Below are 18,291 nucleotides of genomic sequence, written 5' to 3'. Positions count from 1 at the left end.
TATCCAATGAATATCTGGTTACTGAGCACAAAGGACCCCACTGCCTCACAGTCAAAGTGTGTAAAATAAAAAGACAGCAACCTTCATATCTAGGTTATCCTTTATAATTAGGTGTCTATGTAGCTTATGCCATTTCCTCTGTTTGATAATTGTAGTCCATCCCTCCTAATTTTGCAGAGAGTCAAAAAAAAAAAAAAAAAAAAGCTTATTTGTGCCTATCTTTCTTATTAATTCTCCTCACAAATCCTTGATTATTTTCCAATCCTTTCCTCTGATATCTCTGGCTCTGTTTGTCTGTTTCACTCACTCCTCCACTGAGCAGTCTGCCTTCCTTCTCAATCGCCTGTTTTGTTTCCCGTTTTAATGAACAGTTGGATTCTTTTATTTCTCTACAAGTGCTGGATTTGCCTTATCACCCCCCGTCCCTTTGAGGGTTGCCAATTGGTTTTATCCATGGATGTATCATTTCTTAGGCTTCCTCTTTTTTTCTCCACAAAGAGAAAGAACCACTCCGTCAACAAGCCTCTCCGGAGCCAGAGATTAAAAACCTCAACATCACCTACCTTCCAGCGCTACTCCCAACTGGTTTGTGTAAAACTCAATTAAACTTGTCCCCACTGAATTTCACATTACAGTACATTAAAAGGAAATTCTTCAAGCGTGATGACAAAGCTCAAACCTAGCTTCAGAGCCGCTATTTAGGAGCTTTCCTAAACGTTGTAGTCTTCGGGGTTTTAGCCTCATGTCTGTGTAAAAGGCGCCAAACGCAAAAACAAAGAAAAGGCTTCTTTTGACTCGGGAGAAAAACAAACTTTATGATTTATTTATTGACTGAGACGCTGAAAGTCACAGCGCCTGCTCGATGCACGACATACAAACAAGGTCTCAGTCTATCAATTAGCTCCCAACAAAAGGTAAAATGCAGCCGTCTGATGATTAAAGGTAAATACTTTCACAAGTATCCAGGACATAATGATAGTTGTCAACCGTGTGACTTCAGCCGTCGTTGTAAAATACAGATGTTAATCTTTTGGGAGGTGGGGCGGGGGGGTTGTAGATTTTTGATCTCAATTTCAGAGCCCCTGCGAGTCGATAACAAATTATTCCACCGCCTTCTTACAATCTGTCTGGGTGAAAAGGGAGCGTTCAGTCAAGCGTTGCGCCGACGCAAAGAACATCGCAGGTCGATATGTGTGTTAACTTCATTCAAATGCGATAATGTGCTTTCAACTAGATGATAGCAAACCTGAGATTCAAGCAGGGGAAGGGGGGGTACTTAAGATGTCGTCTCTTTATGAGAGGCGTCTATTCTTTTGTAGTTTGTGTTTTCCTACCAAGCGTGAGAGAACAAGCGCGGCAGCAGTCGTGGAAGGTTTCCTACAAAGCCGAGTAGGAAGGAGAAAGGGAGGCTTGGCTTGGCTTCAGCCAGGTCGGCTTTACAAGAGGAGAATCTGGAGATATGCTCCTCTCCCCCTCCCCTTCACTCTTTCTCTTGTTCTCCCCCGTATAGACATCCCTCCCCTCAGCTCAAGAATTTAAGGGCAGCTTTGAACCCTCTCGCTGTTGCTCCACATTGTAACATGTGCTCACCGCTCGTCTCCCCCATCAGCCACATAGAGGTGTTTTTGTGCTGTGATTAGTGGATGAGGTGCAGTCTGTGTTTTGGGCCAAACATGCCCATCCTTTGACACGAGGGCGGACTCCGACTCTGACTGGGCTACAGACCAAGATCACTCCCTCTCGTCTCCTCTGCTTCCTCCCCAATCCTCTCCAACACATGACATGTGTCACTGCCACAGATCTGCACTGGACGATACGAGCAGTTCAAGGTCAGGGCAAATCCCCAAAGCAGAGAAAAGAGAGGGGAGAAGCTTTTTTTTTTTTTTTTCTTCTTTTCTTTTTTTTTTTCCTTTTTTTTTTTTTACAGCAATGGGCTATTTAAAAAGTTCATTTTTCTTAAATACTTAGCATATTTCATGGTGCTATAATGTGAGCGCTATAATGTGAAATCTCCATTAGCCAAAGATGGGCGCTGCAGTAAAGCAATGGATGTGTCAATTTTCTTGTTCTGGAAAAAATAAATTTTGTGGGGATTTAAAACCCATGTAATATTCATATTTTCTATTTCACAGCACAATAGCCAGCGAGGAACTAAAGTGATTATACATAGCCAGAGTCAAACTCTAGAGCTGTTATCTATTATAGTTTAATAAATCAACAGAGAGAGCAGGGGACACAAATATTCTGTCACCATTTCTGCAGCCGTTTTCTCAACCAAACGTGTTTGATGAGATGAAAATGAGATAAGAAATATCTCAATAAAGGATTCTTCTTCACATGGACTTACATGGAAAGATGGAAAGATGAGTCCATAGAGTTTGTATTCTCATGCATCAGTTTCATGCATCTGTACCTGCAGGTCCCGAGCGACAACACTTCAATTAACTCCAAGTTTGAGCAGTGACAAAATATTATTCAGTCCAAATGCATTTCTGAGGCCAGGTTAACTCAGACAGGAAGGGAAAGGGGGCACCGTGTAATTATTTGCCACTTACAATGTCCTACACTTCAGATTTGTGAGGATGGCGAGCAGAAAATCTGTTTACTATGGAGCCGAGTTCCTCACTCTCTTCTGTGCGGATGAAGTCTTTGAATAATTCATAGTGAGAGCCATAGGCATATGCAATGGAAAAGTGTTGGAGAATATCACACCAAAGATGGCATCCTCCATTATGTGCGCTGTGCCCGGCGTGCCCACAGACCTCACATAATGTAATTGGATAAAAGTCAGATGCTGCATATTGAGAAGCTACATAAGGCAGCGATATTCTTCAGAGTCTCTGAAATGTGCTAATTGACTCAAAAAGCAGCTACAGGAAAAGGACTGCATGGCTTATTGTCTTCACATATTTATCTCCAACACCTCATTACTTTTTCATGCAGTTACAAGAAATAAGTGGAATAAATTTACTTACTACAGCTTGTGTTCAGAAAGCATGACCTCTCCCAAATAGAACAAGAGGGTGGAGGGGGAGAACAACAACTCTTACTTTAGAATGTCATTATTCTGATTTGGTCCAGCAAAGATGTTTTTGTTGTCATTTTACTTCTGTTGACAACTTGTCTCATCAGGATGTTACTGACTGAAACAGTGTGACAAGAGTTTTACATATCAAAACAACCGAGGCTTTCATTTAAAGAGGCTTCATCTTCACTGACAACATATTTATTGACAGGTAAATCCCCGGAGATTAGACATGGCGGTCTAATTAGTCTCTACCTCCACTGTCGCATCGACACCCTTGAAGCCCCGTGAGAGGAAGGTGATCACACAAACTACCCAATCAGCGGTCAGAGCCTGTACTTTACCAAAAGTACCACTACTACACTGTAAAGATACTCTTATACAAATACACTGTACTGCAAAGTTACTCGAGTAAAAGTACATTAGTACAACTGTATTTTCAGGAAAATGTACTCACAGTACAAAAAGCAATCAGTATTGTGTCCAGATCTTTGGCTCCATTGGGTATATTGGTACAGCCAAGGATACAGTATACGGCACAGAATATACATTATACACTATCAGAAGATTATTCACAATAATGTTTAATAGTGGTGATCGTTTTTAACTATTTCATACAGAGCAGCAGCTAATGATTATTTTGCATTAATTTGCTGGTTATTTTTTGTCATCAGCCAATGTATTGATTGCTTTGTGACAGGCAACAAAATTGTTCAAAATGCAGAATTCAAAAGGTGCTTTCCCACCAACACTTCCAGAAACTTGAACTTGCCTGGATTTCATCACCAGTCCATTGGTTGTAAAATGTCTCGAGTTGCTTCAACCGGATTCTTGTTGGCGACAAATTAAAAGCAAAACAAGGTATTCACAGCAGCAGGTTTTTAAAAATGCCGGATCTGAAACTGTGCTGTGGAAAACACTTTGATAACTGACCATCAGCGATGTTCAGCGCTGCAGCCCAACCAAGAAGTTCCTGAACCTCCAGAAAGCCAGTGATCAGGGGCTTTTTTTGGAGGTAAAACTATTTCCCCTGAACTTAATTTAGACCCTATTCTTTTGGTGGAAACGCAGGAAGGGGACCCGAGTTCCTCAAACGAGGATGACTCCCATAAGTAAGTTTACTGTCATTTCAAACAAGGAAAAGCCACACATTTTCACATTGCACCTTGGATTGCTTCGACGCAACAGCATTTCAGTTTGTTCAATGTTAATAAAGTCTATTCTAATTCAAAAAGTTGAAACCTTCAAAGTTTGGCATTATTGCATGAGGATTAATCAGTTTTGAAAACAGCTGCATATCGTGTTTTTTGATTGAGCTCATATTTCATAAATAGTGGATGTTTATTAGTTTTTACAATGCATCATATTTTTTTTTAAATCATAATATTTTTTGAACGTAATGTCTGAATTTACAAAGTAATTCCAGCTATGAAATAAATGTATCATAAAAAAGAGACATATTTAGTGGAGCATAACATGGAATGTTAGGAAAACATAAGTATCTGAAATCTGTGTTTTAATCCGGTACTTGAACAGATTACGTTACATCTCACCACAGAAGCCAGCAGTGAAGAGGAAGAGGGGACGATGATGGATGCGGTGGCCATGTAACTGTAGAGAAGAGTCGCTGGGTAGGCTTGCTTAATTCTTGACATGAAATATTACCTGCAGCACTCGACAGAGCAGACCTGCTTGGATGGTGGGAGAGATAGCATCCATCCTTTCAGTATAAGAAACAAACAAACAAACAAAAGCTCTAGGACCCCTGACCCGACAAAGGAAGTACAACTGATAAGTTAGTAGCAATTTCTCCGTCTTCTCCTGCTCCTCTCGCTTTTCTTTGAATAGCATTTCTCTGCCTTTGGCCCCAGTTTCACCTTGCTACGCTTGTGCCCTTCTATTAAAGGTGGTAATGGCTGCCAACTTCCCTCGGGCCTTCTTTTTAATATTTGTCACTCATGAAAGAAAGAGGGGGGGATTGGGAGATGATAAATCTTACTTTTGCCAGCTAAGGGCTTCTATCTCCCAAACAGAATAAAATCCAGTCCAAAACACTGCTGTGCGCATTAGGAAGCTGTGGGTTTAAGCCTTGTCCGCCATGATCAAACCAGGATTTATGAAGCATCATAACTCCCGACAACATCCAGCGGCTTATTAATTTTATATATTTCTGTCCATTTCCTGATATTCCCAGCCTTGACAGTCACTCAAGATAAGCCAAAAGCGTTCTGACAGGATGGAGTGTGTATATATTTTTCACTGTTCTGCTGCTCGCCTCCAGTTGAATAGCTTTAGTAGAAACCTTGAGGCTGCTGTGGTGTGATTTGTCTCTGTTTTTTGTCTTCACTTGCAACCTTCCCATTTGTAAGAGGCCCTTAAATCAGCCTTGCACTCTGCTGAGCCATGAGAACAGGCCAGACACAGACCGGCAAGGGAGGCAAGTGCGGAGGATGTATGTGTGTGTGTGTGTGTGTGTGTGTGTGTGTGTGTGTGTGTGTGTGTGTGTGTGTGTGTGTGTGTGTGTGTGTGTTCATGTATGTCTCGATGTATGTTTATGCACACAGAGACAAGAAAGGGAGGGGAGAGAGGGTGGGGGGGGGATTGGCTCCACCAGAGTACAAGACATGTGGTTGAATTTTAATCAAAACACTCACTAATCACCATTTACAGGCCGACTATATAAAGGCCTGTTCTCTGATACGAGAGGGCAACATGCTGATAGGGTTTAATTTAACTAGAGTTTAGGTCGGAGGCTTGATTTAATGTGGCCCACAGGAAAACTGAGCAGGAGGGAGAGAGACAGAAATGCTAGCTCTTTATGCAATGATCACATAAGTTCACATCAATAAAGCCCGAACCCATTACCAGAAACACTACATGAAAGAGGAGGGGCCCTCAGCGAGCACAGGCGGCTCCTCAGCATACTGGAACGACAGAACCGGCTCAGACTCTCCTGACGGCTGCTTCACTTTTCTGACACGCCATGCAGAACAGGCAGAACAGGATCCTGACAGACTGTGTGGAGATAACTCCTCTAACCTCTCGAACCCTGATTTCCTCTTAATTACCGCCTAAAGTGGCTTGAAGTGAGAAAACACATTTTTAAACTGTATGATGATATCACCCAGAGTATGCGTAATTTGTATCTCCTTGTTTCCAGAACGGTTTGAAGCTAAATATAACTACTATATAATTTTAGTTATTCCGTATCCCTCAGTATAATATCTGAACTACACAGCTGTGGCAAGTTTTAGCAAAAGGAACCATGTTTGAACCCTTTGGACATGAATTCCTTTGTTTTAGCACTGATTAAAGATAACAACGTCTGCAGGTTCAGGAATTATTGGTGAGTTCCAGAGTCCTTAAAGTTTGAGAAGCTTGTCATTTATTTTAGATTTGACTTCCCGGTAATACGATGAAAAGACGAGCGAGACAAACAAAGAGAAAACTGTTTTGTCCCTTTACAGTCTGACTTCAAAAGACTTCCAGAAGACAATTGTTTGCATCTCCAAAGTGTAACACATCACATTACTTCCATCTTCTATCCTCCATGTTCAGTGTAAATCAGAGGTAGAATTATTATGCTTGTTAATAGCCAAAATATATGACATTGTTTTCATATCTAACCTACTGTGATTGATGCAGTCATAATGATTAATGCAAACATTTCAACAACCCTGACTTGGAGTGGATCGCATTTTGTCACCATCCATGTTCCAGTGATTTCACACACCTCTGCTCATTCATTCCAAGTAGCTGAAGTCTGATAGTCTTCTACTTTTGGACACTGGAGAGCTCCTGTGAAACAGCTGGGTTCCAGCTGCCAGAAATGATCAAAGAAAATTCACCTTGATTTCCTCAAACTGCCCGACATCTCAAACAAACTACCAGGCCAGAGCTCCCCTGAAGCCTCCAGAGGTTCTCTCCTGAGCCCCCGCCTCTCTTTCTTTGTACCTAGTATTCCCACCGTCCTCTCTTCTTCTAGTCTTCAAGCTGCCTGCATTCTGGCTACGATCCTGACCGAGCTAACTAGCCACAGTGGCTATCACACCCAGCAGTGTCTGACTAAGACCCTAGCATGCACTGGCCGTCTCCAGCCCCGGTGACTGAAGCAGACAGCAGTGAGGAGGCAGGCAGGATGTAATCTCCAGGAGCTGTTGATACAGGGAAACACACAGGGTTTGGGTCAAAGGGATTAAAATGGTGGAGGTGCTGGTTGCATGAAGGAGAGGGGCGGTGAAATAGTGGCGGGAGCAGCGGGCGAGCCACCCCATAACAGAGAGGAGTGGGGAGATTACAGGGAAAATGGCGCAAGGGGGATTCCTGTGAGGAGAGGGGAAGCAGTGACTCCGAATGGCATTGGAACATAGCATTAGTAGCAACTATTCAACAGTATGCAGGCTTAGCGAGCTCAGGGCATCGGGAGAGGTGGTCATTTTGACGCCAAGTTTCTATAGGTGGAAGGTGTGAGGACAGGATGAAGAAGGGGGAAAAAAACCAGGGCTGAAATACTTCACAACCACAAACGGAGACATGCTACTCAGTCACCCCTCTGTCACTGTCTAAATATTGTCAATGCCAGAAAGAAAATCAAATCTTTAAACAAAGGAGGCCAACTCTGCTGGGTGATATTGCTAAGGGAGGTTTTAACTGAGCCCTTCATGCCTATGCAAACCGCACATGGTTTGGAAAGAGTTCCATCAACAAAACATGTCAATCACCTCTCCATGAAAAAGGGAGAGATATGAGACTGAAACCTATCTCGCACAGACCCTAATACTGTACTCACGGCTTCCATTTCACAGTGTGTGGGAGAGCGGGGTTAAAAAAAAAAAAAATCGTACATCTTTTTTTTTTTTTTTTTCAATCCACCTATCCAAGGGCTCAGATTCCAGTTACATTTCACATTGAATAGACTTGTGTTTCCAGCAGTCTAGCCCTCTTCTAGTAGGCTGGCTAGTGGAGCGATGACAGATTGGTTTCCACTCACTGCACGGGGAGCACAATGGAGTGGCTTTGACAGAGTTAAGAGAAACAGTGCATCATGCCCCCCCATCTCTCTTCTTCCTCACACACACACACACACACACACACACACACACACACACACACACACACACACACACACACACACACACACACACACACACACACACACTTTCCACTCCTCTCTCCCTCTCTCCCTTCTTCCTCTTTCTCCCCCTCTCTGTCTTCCCTGGGGCTTAGAGAATGGATGGCCCTGTCTGACCTGGACGACACTGATGTCTAGTCCTCTACACTACTGTACCTACAGCACGCCTGTCTGCTCGCTCGCCTCTCTGTCCACTCTTTCTCTCGCTCTCTCTCTCTCACACACACACACACACACACACACACACACACACACACACACACACACACACACACACACACACACGAATAACAGGGGCACTCATCTCTGTCACCCAGCGCCGACAGGCAGAGGTCAGCAGAGCTCAGGCACTAAAGCAACCTAGAGGAGCTTGGGGTTAGTTTATAAGCAGTCAATATCACTGTCACGTTGAAGGCTTCAGTGTTACAACTGTAAAAGGGTAAAAATTAAGATGTTATGGTAACTATAACTGTAATGCACCTCAACAAGAAAAAAAACAGCTATCCCAAAATAAGCTGTCTGATTAGTTTATGATCTGGAGCTCTAGTGGCTCAGTAATGCTGTACTGTAGTAAATTACATTACATTACATTACGCTGACGCTTTTATCCAAAGTTGACTTACAACACACCGATGGTACACCATTGGGAGCAATTTTAGGGTTCGGTATCTTGCTCAGGGACACTTAGGCATGTGGACAGGATGGAGCTGGGAATGAACCACCAACCTTATTACACAATTAGTGTGCAACCCACTCTACCAACTGAGCTACAGCCTCCCTTGTAGTGTGGCCTGCATCAGACTTTTCATGCAGGAGACCAGAATTTGAGTCAATCAGTGACATTCAATTGATATATATATATTTTTTTGCTAACCTGAGTCTCACGAAACACTATCTATCATTAACCATACCGGAGTCTTGATTCCTGGAAAATAAAAATTAAGTGAAATAAATTCAATTTAACATGAGGACCGGGACTGCTGGAAGACTAGAAGTGATTGGCGTCCCCTTTTTTACAGAAGGAATACATGAGATAGAGGAAACAGTCATTGTTTGAGCCACTCAATAAGTTCAATATTGGCTTCATATCCCTAATACACACACACACACACACACACACACACACACACACACACACACACACACACACACACACACACACACACACTGTAGAAAGAGACCATTCAAAAAACATCTGGACTGCACATAATCTGGGATTTTGGAGAATGTCGCTGTTCTTGTCTGGCTGCAGAGCTGCAGCAGGACAACATGCCCAACATGTTCTCATTACAAATCATCACAAAATGGATTAATGAGAGTGGTTTCTTATCAACCAATTTTGGTTTGGACTGCTAAAACTGTTTGGTTGAAGTTCGGGGAAGCTTGTGGTCATGACTGAGAACATCCAATAATGACTGTTGATAGGAGACAGAATGCAAACTACAGTTTTGAGTGTCAAAGCCAGATGTTATGAGTGCCAGACATCCACCCTCGCCATGGACTTAAAAAAACTTTTGCTTTGGTAGATCAAGTTCACGTTACCGAGCATTTTTCAGGAGAGGACAGACTCAACTCAAACCTTTCTTTCGGTGGGATTCTTTGACCTCAAAAATTGCCCCCCTGAACCCTACTTGATTAACCAAAACCCAACCTTGACCGCAGCTTTTCTCAAACATCTCGCAAGACTCAAATAAAAACTTGATTACTCATGTAAAACATTTACAGATTGCTAATATCACATCTACTAAGCTCATGTTTGAACTTAGCTCATGCAACCCCGTGTCCTTACCCGTGGCATTGGACTTATAGAGGGGTAGAATAGCTAAGATCGCTTCACCAGATCGCATGATAAAACAAGCCACAGATAAGGTACTGGTGTTAGAGGTTGTTGCAGTTGTGCTCCTCTGTGCGCTGCAATGAGAACAGAAAACCTGTGATATCACACTGATCCACCGCTCTAAAGCCTATGGGGCCGTGTTCTTTTCTTTTTTCACACAGGTGGATGTACAATCAATAAAATGGATTAGCTGCAAAGGTATGTATAAAGGTTATTGCCGAGTTCTCCTGCATGAACACTGTGGCAACCCCACAAAACAATTTTGTAATGTCTCCAGCTATTTCTTTTAAGAAAATCTGATTATGTTTTTGCCCAACCTAAAAATTGACTTGCAGGGGTACACATTACCAAAGGAAAAATGGGCCCTACAACAGCAGGCCCTATAGCTTGAATGGATTGTTTTCTAACTCTATTCTCTACGCTACCTATTGTATGTTTTTCTTTCAAGGGTGGATCAGTGTTTTTCTTTCACTGTCATGTTCTTTTTTTGTCCTTCCCTGTGGGCTTTTTTTTTTTTTTTTTTTTTTTCATGGTATGATGATTTCCTCTTTCCTTCAGCACATCAGAGTTTCACCCAGACTCAGTTTCACTTGTGTCAACCCTCAGAGAGACTTTAACTATGTGGTTTTCCATCATGCTGACTGACGATCTAAACACCCCTCCACCCTAGTGATTCCTCTATCTCTGTCCCTCCATCTCTGTCTCTCTCTCATACACACTCACACACACACACACACACACACACACACACACACACACACACACACACACACACACACACACACACACACACACACACACACACACACACACACACAATGTGACCCCCCTCTAAGTCTGATGAAATAGTCCCCCCTTCCCAAAAGAGACAAGCTGTGTGGATGTGCAGAAAGGCCTCTCTCTCCAACTCTTAGCTTTTGTCTCTGATTATCCCCGCACACGCACACACACACACACACACACACACACACACACACACACACACACACAGACAGATATACATAAGATCCAGGAGCAGGTTGAGGAGTGTGTGTGTGTGTGTGTGTGTGTGTGTGTGTGTGGTGTGTGTGTGTGTGTGTGTGTGTGTGTGTGTGTGTGTGTGTGTGTGTGTGTGTGTGTGTGTGTGGGGGGGGGGTTTGACTCTGACCAATGGCATCCAACAGCAGGGCTTTATCCTGAAGCACACTGACAATGCTTTTCACACCTACTTACCACAGCAGAGATGGAGGCGGTGGGCTGGATCATACCCAGGCCTAAAAGCAGGCTAAGGGCTTTTAGAAGACACACAGAATGGACTCTTTAATTACTGACTCAAGATCCCGGAGTAGATTAAAAACACCCGCGGAGGCTTATTTTCATATCTGCAGAATTTTTCAATGAATATAAAAACGGTCATTGATTATGCTGTTAAGGGAGGGAAGTTAAGAAGGGAAATATAAAGTACATATAATCACATTAACTTGCAGTGATTAATGTAATAAAATGTGATCTTTTTTTTCCCCATCTGTATTGAACACATTCAACACTGAGGAGACATGCGCCAAATACTAAGGAGCAGCTCCTTAAAATCCACTTAACCAGTTCTGTGTGCAAAGATTTCTACAAAAGCAAAGCAGATAACTCATATAACATACTTATAGTGGTCAGAAAGAGAGAGGGCACACGCAAAGAGGAAAAAGACTCCAAAACAATGACTCGTGCATGCTTTTGATGGCTGTGTACTTGCAGTATGTGACTGTGTGTGTGTGTGTGTGTGTGTGTGTGTGTGTGTGTGTGTGTGTGTGTGTGTGTGTGTGTGTGTCCCAGACACACAATTCCCTCCTGCATGATCAATATCAAAACATTTCTTTTCATTGATTATACAATTATAAAGAAGTCAAATCTGTGTCACGCTCGCATGTAGAAGCAATAACCGATAGAGCTTGAGGTGGAGGCTGAGGAGGGAAGAAGCTTCCTCTTCACTATTTTTTTTCCTCTTTTTTTGAGCGTGGTGCTTAAAGCGAGCTCAGTGCAGTCCAGGTACTTCACTCAGATGATTATAATGCCACGAGGGTGCAATACATCACTCTTATTAGCCACACTGGAGCACAATGGTATCATAATTAATGGTCGCAGCAGGATTGAACGCTGCCCTGACATGGAAAAGTGGGCCTACTTAAGCTCTACAAGGCATTTAAATATGCAGAGTGAATGGCACAACCCAAACCCTCCTGCTCTAAGGACAGCCCACGCTCATTAGCCCGACACCCTCCGTGGCATTGATACAAGGACGACTGGCTATACTCTCCAGCAAGCACACACAACACAAATCACAGGCACACACTCCAAAATGTGCACAGACCACCACGATATATGAAAAGAAAAATGTTGTCCCTCATCAGTGCCCATCAGTTCTTTTGCATTTTCTCTCTGCATTGTTGTTTTTGTCTCGAGGCTTAGTCTACACTGAATACAGATGGACATATATGTGTCAGCAGCCATTATGCGAATTTTCGGTAATGGCGTTTGGTCTGTGTGTTGCTGTGTGTGTGTTTGCGGTGAATGTGGATGCCGTGGCAGAGAGTGGTGTCTGGTGCCTGTGCTATACCGTCTAGCACAGAGAAACTGCCTGCACGGCGGGAGAACAATGCACATAAAAGGCTGTCGGAGGAAGCGTCTGGAGCTGATGTCGTTCACATGGCTCTGAATGGAGCAGCAGCAAAGTGCCTGTGCGTGTGTGTGTGTGTGTGTGTGTGTGTGTGTGCGTGTGTGCGTGTGTGTGTGTGTGTGTGTGTGTGTGTGTGCGCGCATGTAGTTTACATGCTTGTGAGTGAGATGAAAAAGAAAAAAAAATAGAGAAAACGCCCTCTTGATTATGTCTCCTGAATGTTTTTGCAGACGGAGACAAGAGAAAATAATAAGAGTGTGTGCTCCCATCTTAGTCATGTGTACTGACATGTGCTTGTGCGTGCATGAATGCCTCCTAAATGCATGTGTGGGATGGTTAAGTCCTCTCAGATCGCCGTATGATTTGGATTTTGCTGTCCTTAACCCACCACACACTCTCCTTCTCCTCCTCCTCCTCTCCTCTTCATAAAGCCAGCTTTATAACTTCTCCTAAAATTGTTAGCGTGGAAGCTACAAGACACGCTCCTCAACAGCTGCCAAATGCCTCAACCAGCAGCTCCTCTCCACCCAGCTCACTCCAGCCTGACCGTACCGAGTTATCGCGTAGCTCAGTGCAATCAATTATTGTTGCAGTGGAATCATTAATAATTTCTTAATGAAAACGATTCTGTTGATCTCTGTTGTCTTTTAATTAAACATAATTAGTCGGCTGCTCGGAGCTGTGGTGGGGACTCCTTTAGGGTACAATTTTGTTTTAATACACTGATAATGAAATTTTTACATTGTGTCAGTTGTTTAGTTATTATTCAGTCACACTATTTCGCTATGTTCCCAGATAACAGATAATAACCCTCGCACCTCCTATTCGCCGCAGTCATTTTAAAAGAGGAGGGTTGAAATGAAAAATTAAATTTTGAACTGTAAGAGTCCTCTTCTCTCGCTCTTTAATGCTGCATGCTGCAAGGGACCAGTGCAGGAACCAGTGCAGCTGTATGCTTTCCTGCCTCAAGAAAAAAAAAAAAAATCAAAAAAAAAAATCAAAAAACCTTTGTACAGAACACTGAAAGGCTGTTTTTCTTCTATAAAACGAGTTGGATGGATACTACATCTGTGCAGGCAGGTCAAGCTAGTTCATCGTATGCCTCAGAGGTCTACAGCTCGGGATCAGTGGAAAGAGCAAATGAAGGCATGAAAAAGGATCTGATTGTGAGGACTTAGAGAATATGAAATAATACAAGGACAGAGCCAGTTAGCTAATTCTGCACTGTCCGGGCTTATGTAAAACGGCCTAGTTACATTGGTCAATTTCTGCACGAACAATGGGCTAAGTTGCTCTGGAGACTTATTGGACATGCTGTATCTGAATGTGGTCTGGCTTAAGAGGCTTACAGTTGAAAAGTTTAGGTGACCTCTGAATAATGCCACATAATGTGGTCACACTGAATGTGTATAGTTTCAATGGGCTCAGATATCAGGTAACAATGGGGTAAGCACAATGAGGGCTCACGCTAAGAATGAATTGAGTCATACATTGTACCTTAAAGAATTTCATTTTAACTGTAAGCTCAGATCTGACTGGTTTCAATTGAATACTCAGGCGAGAAAAATTTCATGTAAATGTACTGAATCTAAAACTTCCTCTGTAAATATGATCAGATATAGCTGACATTAAAATCACATGGTGCTCACCAGTGAGAGTTGCTGCATTTTCAAAAAGGTTGACGATATTCATGGCTGACAGTATAGAGGCCAAACAGCTGTAAGACACTGACAAATGCATCGTTCTTTTCATGGGAAAAATAGAGAATAACACCTCTCCTTTAGAAAGCTGTTTAACAGCATGAACACATCACACTCGGGCTTGGTCACACTGTCTCTCTGAAACAGTTGCTAAAATTCTTCTAATCAAGCAGGTCTGCAGCATTTCAACGGAGTCTCTACTGGTAACATATTCAGCTGGGAGATGTTAGATAAAGAAAAAGAAAAATCAAATTGTGTCTGAATTTGTTTTCCAGCTGCATTGTTTATCAATCTGTTGTTTATCTGTACAGAAAATTCTCCACTGGTTTCTCTCTCCCTGTCTGTCACCCCCCCTCCTCCCCCCGCTCGGTCTCCAGCGTTACTGTAACATATAATTACTCTGCAGACTTGCTGCCTGTTTCTATAACTTCAGCGGTTCAAAGAAACTGTCGGAGTGTGGAGGAGAGCATTGTGGGAGTTCCAGGTGGATTTCTCGATAATGAGTTAGCGCAGTAGTAGAGTTGAGAGTTTTAGTAATGGCTGGCTGCTAAGGCTCTTCCTGGGAGTTTAATGTAAAACAAACAGGGCCCTGCTGACAGCCTGGGAAAAACAGATATTGCACTTTTCCTACTTCTACTTCAGGGCTCTTACTGCCTCTCATTGGAAGAAAGGGAATTCAAAGAAGTATTTATATTCATAAAATGGTTCTGAGAGTCCTAATTTGAGACATGTAAATGACTTTAACATTACTCATGGTCTTTGACTTCTATTCTTTGTGATGCATTTCTCTTCATCTGGATAAAATGATAGAGACAGGAAACCGAATGCAAATGGTGTGTGAATAAATCGTTTTAGCAAGGAACAGGAATTCTAGGATCCCAAAAATAGTTAAGAACAGTCTATATTTGACACTATAGGTTTAGCTTGTCTTGGTGCTGATGACCAGGGGCACCCCATGGGGGACATGACTATGCCATCCTGCTGCTTGTTACACACTCCAGTGCATGTATTATACATAACACATTGCAGGCATACAACTCTCAGAGGAATCATTTTGCTGAATCCTGTCCTCTCTCACTCTGCACATATTTCCCCCACTTCCTGACAAGTTTGGGGGATAGAGGATGAGCAGTTGCACAAAATGTAATGCAGAAATCATAGGACAGAACGCCCAACGCTAAGCTACAGCCACTCAAACCAATCAGCAGTCCTTACTTAGAGATACTCCCCCATAGATTCACACTGGCAAGCATCCAAAGTGAACTGCTACTATCTTTGCAAGCAGCCATAAAGAAAGCCGAGACCAGTGAAACGTGAGCCAAAACATATTCTGCAAGCATACTGTGTATTGAGATATTCTCTGTTTTCCATAAATAACGCATCTCAGGGAGCAATGAAGCAGCCGACAGAGGGGAACCAGCACAGGGGTGAAGATATAAACAATCTGGGCCTCAGCTTTTTGAGGTGAGAAGAAAGTTCCTGGTGGACTCTGAGAAGCCGTTTTCCTTTAGTTGAATCAAGCTAGTGTCGATACGATAACCACAATTCCAGCACAGCTTCACAGCGAAAAGACCAAATTCAATATTGAATTTGTCAAAGATTTTACATTTCCGGCCACGCCAGCACTCAATTTCAATGTCACCTCCAGAGGGTGCACACACATGCAGATTGGAATATTTAAAAGAAGGCGATGAAGAAGAATAAGCGGCATAAATCGAGTCACAGTCTGGACGCATGAGTCAAACAGCTCAACGGCATCAAACGCTTCACCACTTTCTGAACTTATTCCAAGTCCACGTGGAAAAAAAAAAGTTACCAGAAGCAAATGGGGAAATTTTTTTGCAAGGGAAAAATCGAGAGAAACGGAGACCCAACCAACCAATTTATCAAACACTCTTTGGCAAAGTCGTTACAAAGCTGCTTGAGTCAAGTATGGAATTACACAGCCTGAATTTTTTTTGTGTGGTGTGGTATGATACTCGTATCAAATTTTTGATATTTTGTAAATTTTGTAAAAAAAATTCCAAGATGAACATTTTCATTATGCGCGAATCATTAAGAAGTGAATCATGAGAAAAAAAAAAAAAAAAAATCACATTATTAGCGAAATTATTTCACGAGTTAAAAAAAGTTTTTAAATGTGCTAAAACTATAAATGAACAGAATCAAATGGTGCTGATGCATTTTATGCTGACGATTGTTTCACAGCTATTTGACGTAACAAGATATTTAACTTCTACTCTGAGATTTAAATTAATTCTTTGCATTTGACATTCCCTCTATTATCATCTATTATCAGTTGGCAAGCGTGTGCTGATTCTTGCGGAGGATTTAGAGTAATGAATTTATAGAGTACAACAGAACAACTCTCACAAGGGGTTGTCTGGAGATGTTATTGTGTGTAATTTAATAAGGTCAAACTGGAAGTGACAAACAAAACGAGACAGAGCTGAGGTGATGACGCTCGCCTGCGCGGGGCGAGATACTATCTGCAGGACTCGCGTATGAGGAAGAGTAAATTCTCTAGACTAAAAAAAAAGTGAGAAATCCTGTTATTGCCCTTCTTTTTGTTTCATACAGTCAGTCTCCGAGCAAAAAGATTAGAAGATTTTAAAGAAGTGCATAATCTTCTTTAACAGCTTATCAAAACTTTAATGATTTGGTGATAAAGAGCACAAAGTTAAGTAGCCGGTTAAGAGGATAACTCCCCAGTGCAGTCTAGTGATTAGTAGATGAGAATTGGGAGACCGAAAATCCGGGTTGCAAATCCCACTCCTGCCACTTATTCACTTTGAGGGAGAAGAAGCTCCATTTCAGCTTTGGGGGTATTGTCACGGGGTAATCATTTTTGAAAAGTGATAAATGGAGCCCTTTTCCTTCACCCTTTGGAATCCAAAACACATCTTTATTTACGTATTTATTTTGCTGTGTGTCTCTGGTTAACACCCGTCAAGACCCAATTATAGCAGCGGAAGCCTTGCGCTTTCATGAGACGTGAAGCTCCACGCTGTCGTGTCAGTGCTGTATACAGTCTAAGCGTCTCCCCATACAATCTGCAACAAACCGGGCTCTCCACAGATCTGTGTTGGGCTGTTTTAATGAGGGTTTGCTGGACACAATGCTGTAGATTGAGGAGTTTATCTTTATGACAGTGGGTCATTTCACTTTTTGTGCCTTTAGAGATCACTTTTGAATAAACAACATGGATTCTGTGACTGATAGTTGTATTTTTTTTTCACACATATTTGCATAAATCCACTTCTAGCAGCGGTTGTATGAATACGACTGATTTATTAAAGATGTACGAGTGAAGCTTTGCTGAATTAGTGAGAGAACAAACGAAGCAAAGTGGCAAACCCATCTCCACTCATGCTTTCCTTGCTATCTACCCTGAGATAGGGATTCACTTAGTATAAAGGAGGGGGAAAAAAAGGGCATTAATTACCTTGTGAAATCTAAAGACCATTAACTTTGTGTGTCAAGTGATGTTTCTCAGTTTCTAATCAGAGTTTTAGTGATATAAATTACTCTTTGGATGAGAAAAACAGATATGGTGTGAGACTGTGTGCAGGCATGTCTTTTTGTGTGTCCTTGCAGCTGTGTAGATGCAATTATTTGTGCATGTTTGTGACTTTGAGAAGTGAGGAGAGAAAGGAGAGAGGAAAAAGTAAAAGAAAGACAGAGAGACAGACAGAGTGAGAGCGAGAGCGAGACAGGCAGGAGAGGAGTGGATGGAGGATTGTGGCGTGGTGTGTTGCGCTGCGGAGAGATAACAGGATGCCGGCGCTGCTTGCTTACCTTTGCTGTACACCACACAGTTGTTTTTGTTGTCTTCCGCTCCCTGCCAAGTCACATCCAGCAGCCACCTGGGGCCGGCGCTCAGCACCACCGGGACCGTGCTCTTCGTCTTCTGGTCGAGGACAGATAACAAACACTAATCATTTGCTTATT

The 18,291-nt window shown here is 42.5% G+C and overlaps 1 protein-coding gene across 2 annotated transcripts in view; it reads right to left on the bottom strand.

Moving 5' to 3' along the window:
• The window catches only part of zfpm2a (zinc finger protein, FOG family member 2a), a 118,258-nt gene that overhangs the window by 26,843 nt on the left and 73,124 nt on the right, over positions 1 to 18,291 (bottom strand). Inside the window, exon 5 of one of the 2 annotated variants that reach the window (XM_069143447.1) lies at positions 18,139 to 18,247. In XM_069143447.1, the coding sequence (XP_068999548.1) occupies positions 18,139 to 18,247 (109 nt within the window). Of the gene's footprint in view, positions 1 to 18,138; positions 18,251 to 18,291 lie in introns of both variants that reach the window. The other variant, XM_069143446.1, reaches the window with a different exon arrangement.

This window comes from Embiotoca jacksoni, unplaced genomic scaffold, assembly GCF_022577435.1.
Source record: "Embiotoca jacksoni isolate LCO1_2020_lvr unplaced genomic scaffold, fEmbJac1.0.p SCAF_11, whole genome shotgun sequence".
NCBI lineage: Eukaryota > Metazoa > Chordata > Actinopteri > Embiotocidae > Embiotoca > Embiotoca jacksoni.
Note: the sequence above shows the minus strand (reverse complement) of the source record. Positions and strands in the feature narration are given on the sequence as shown.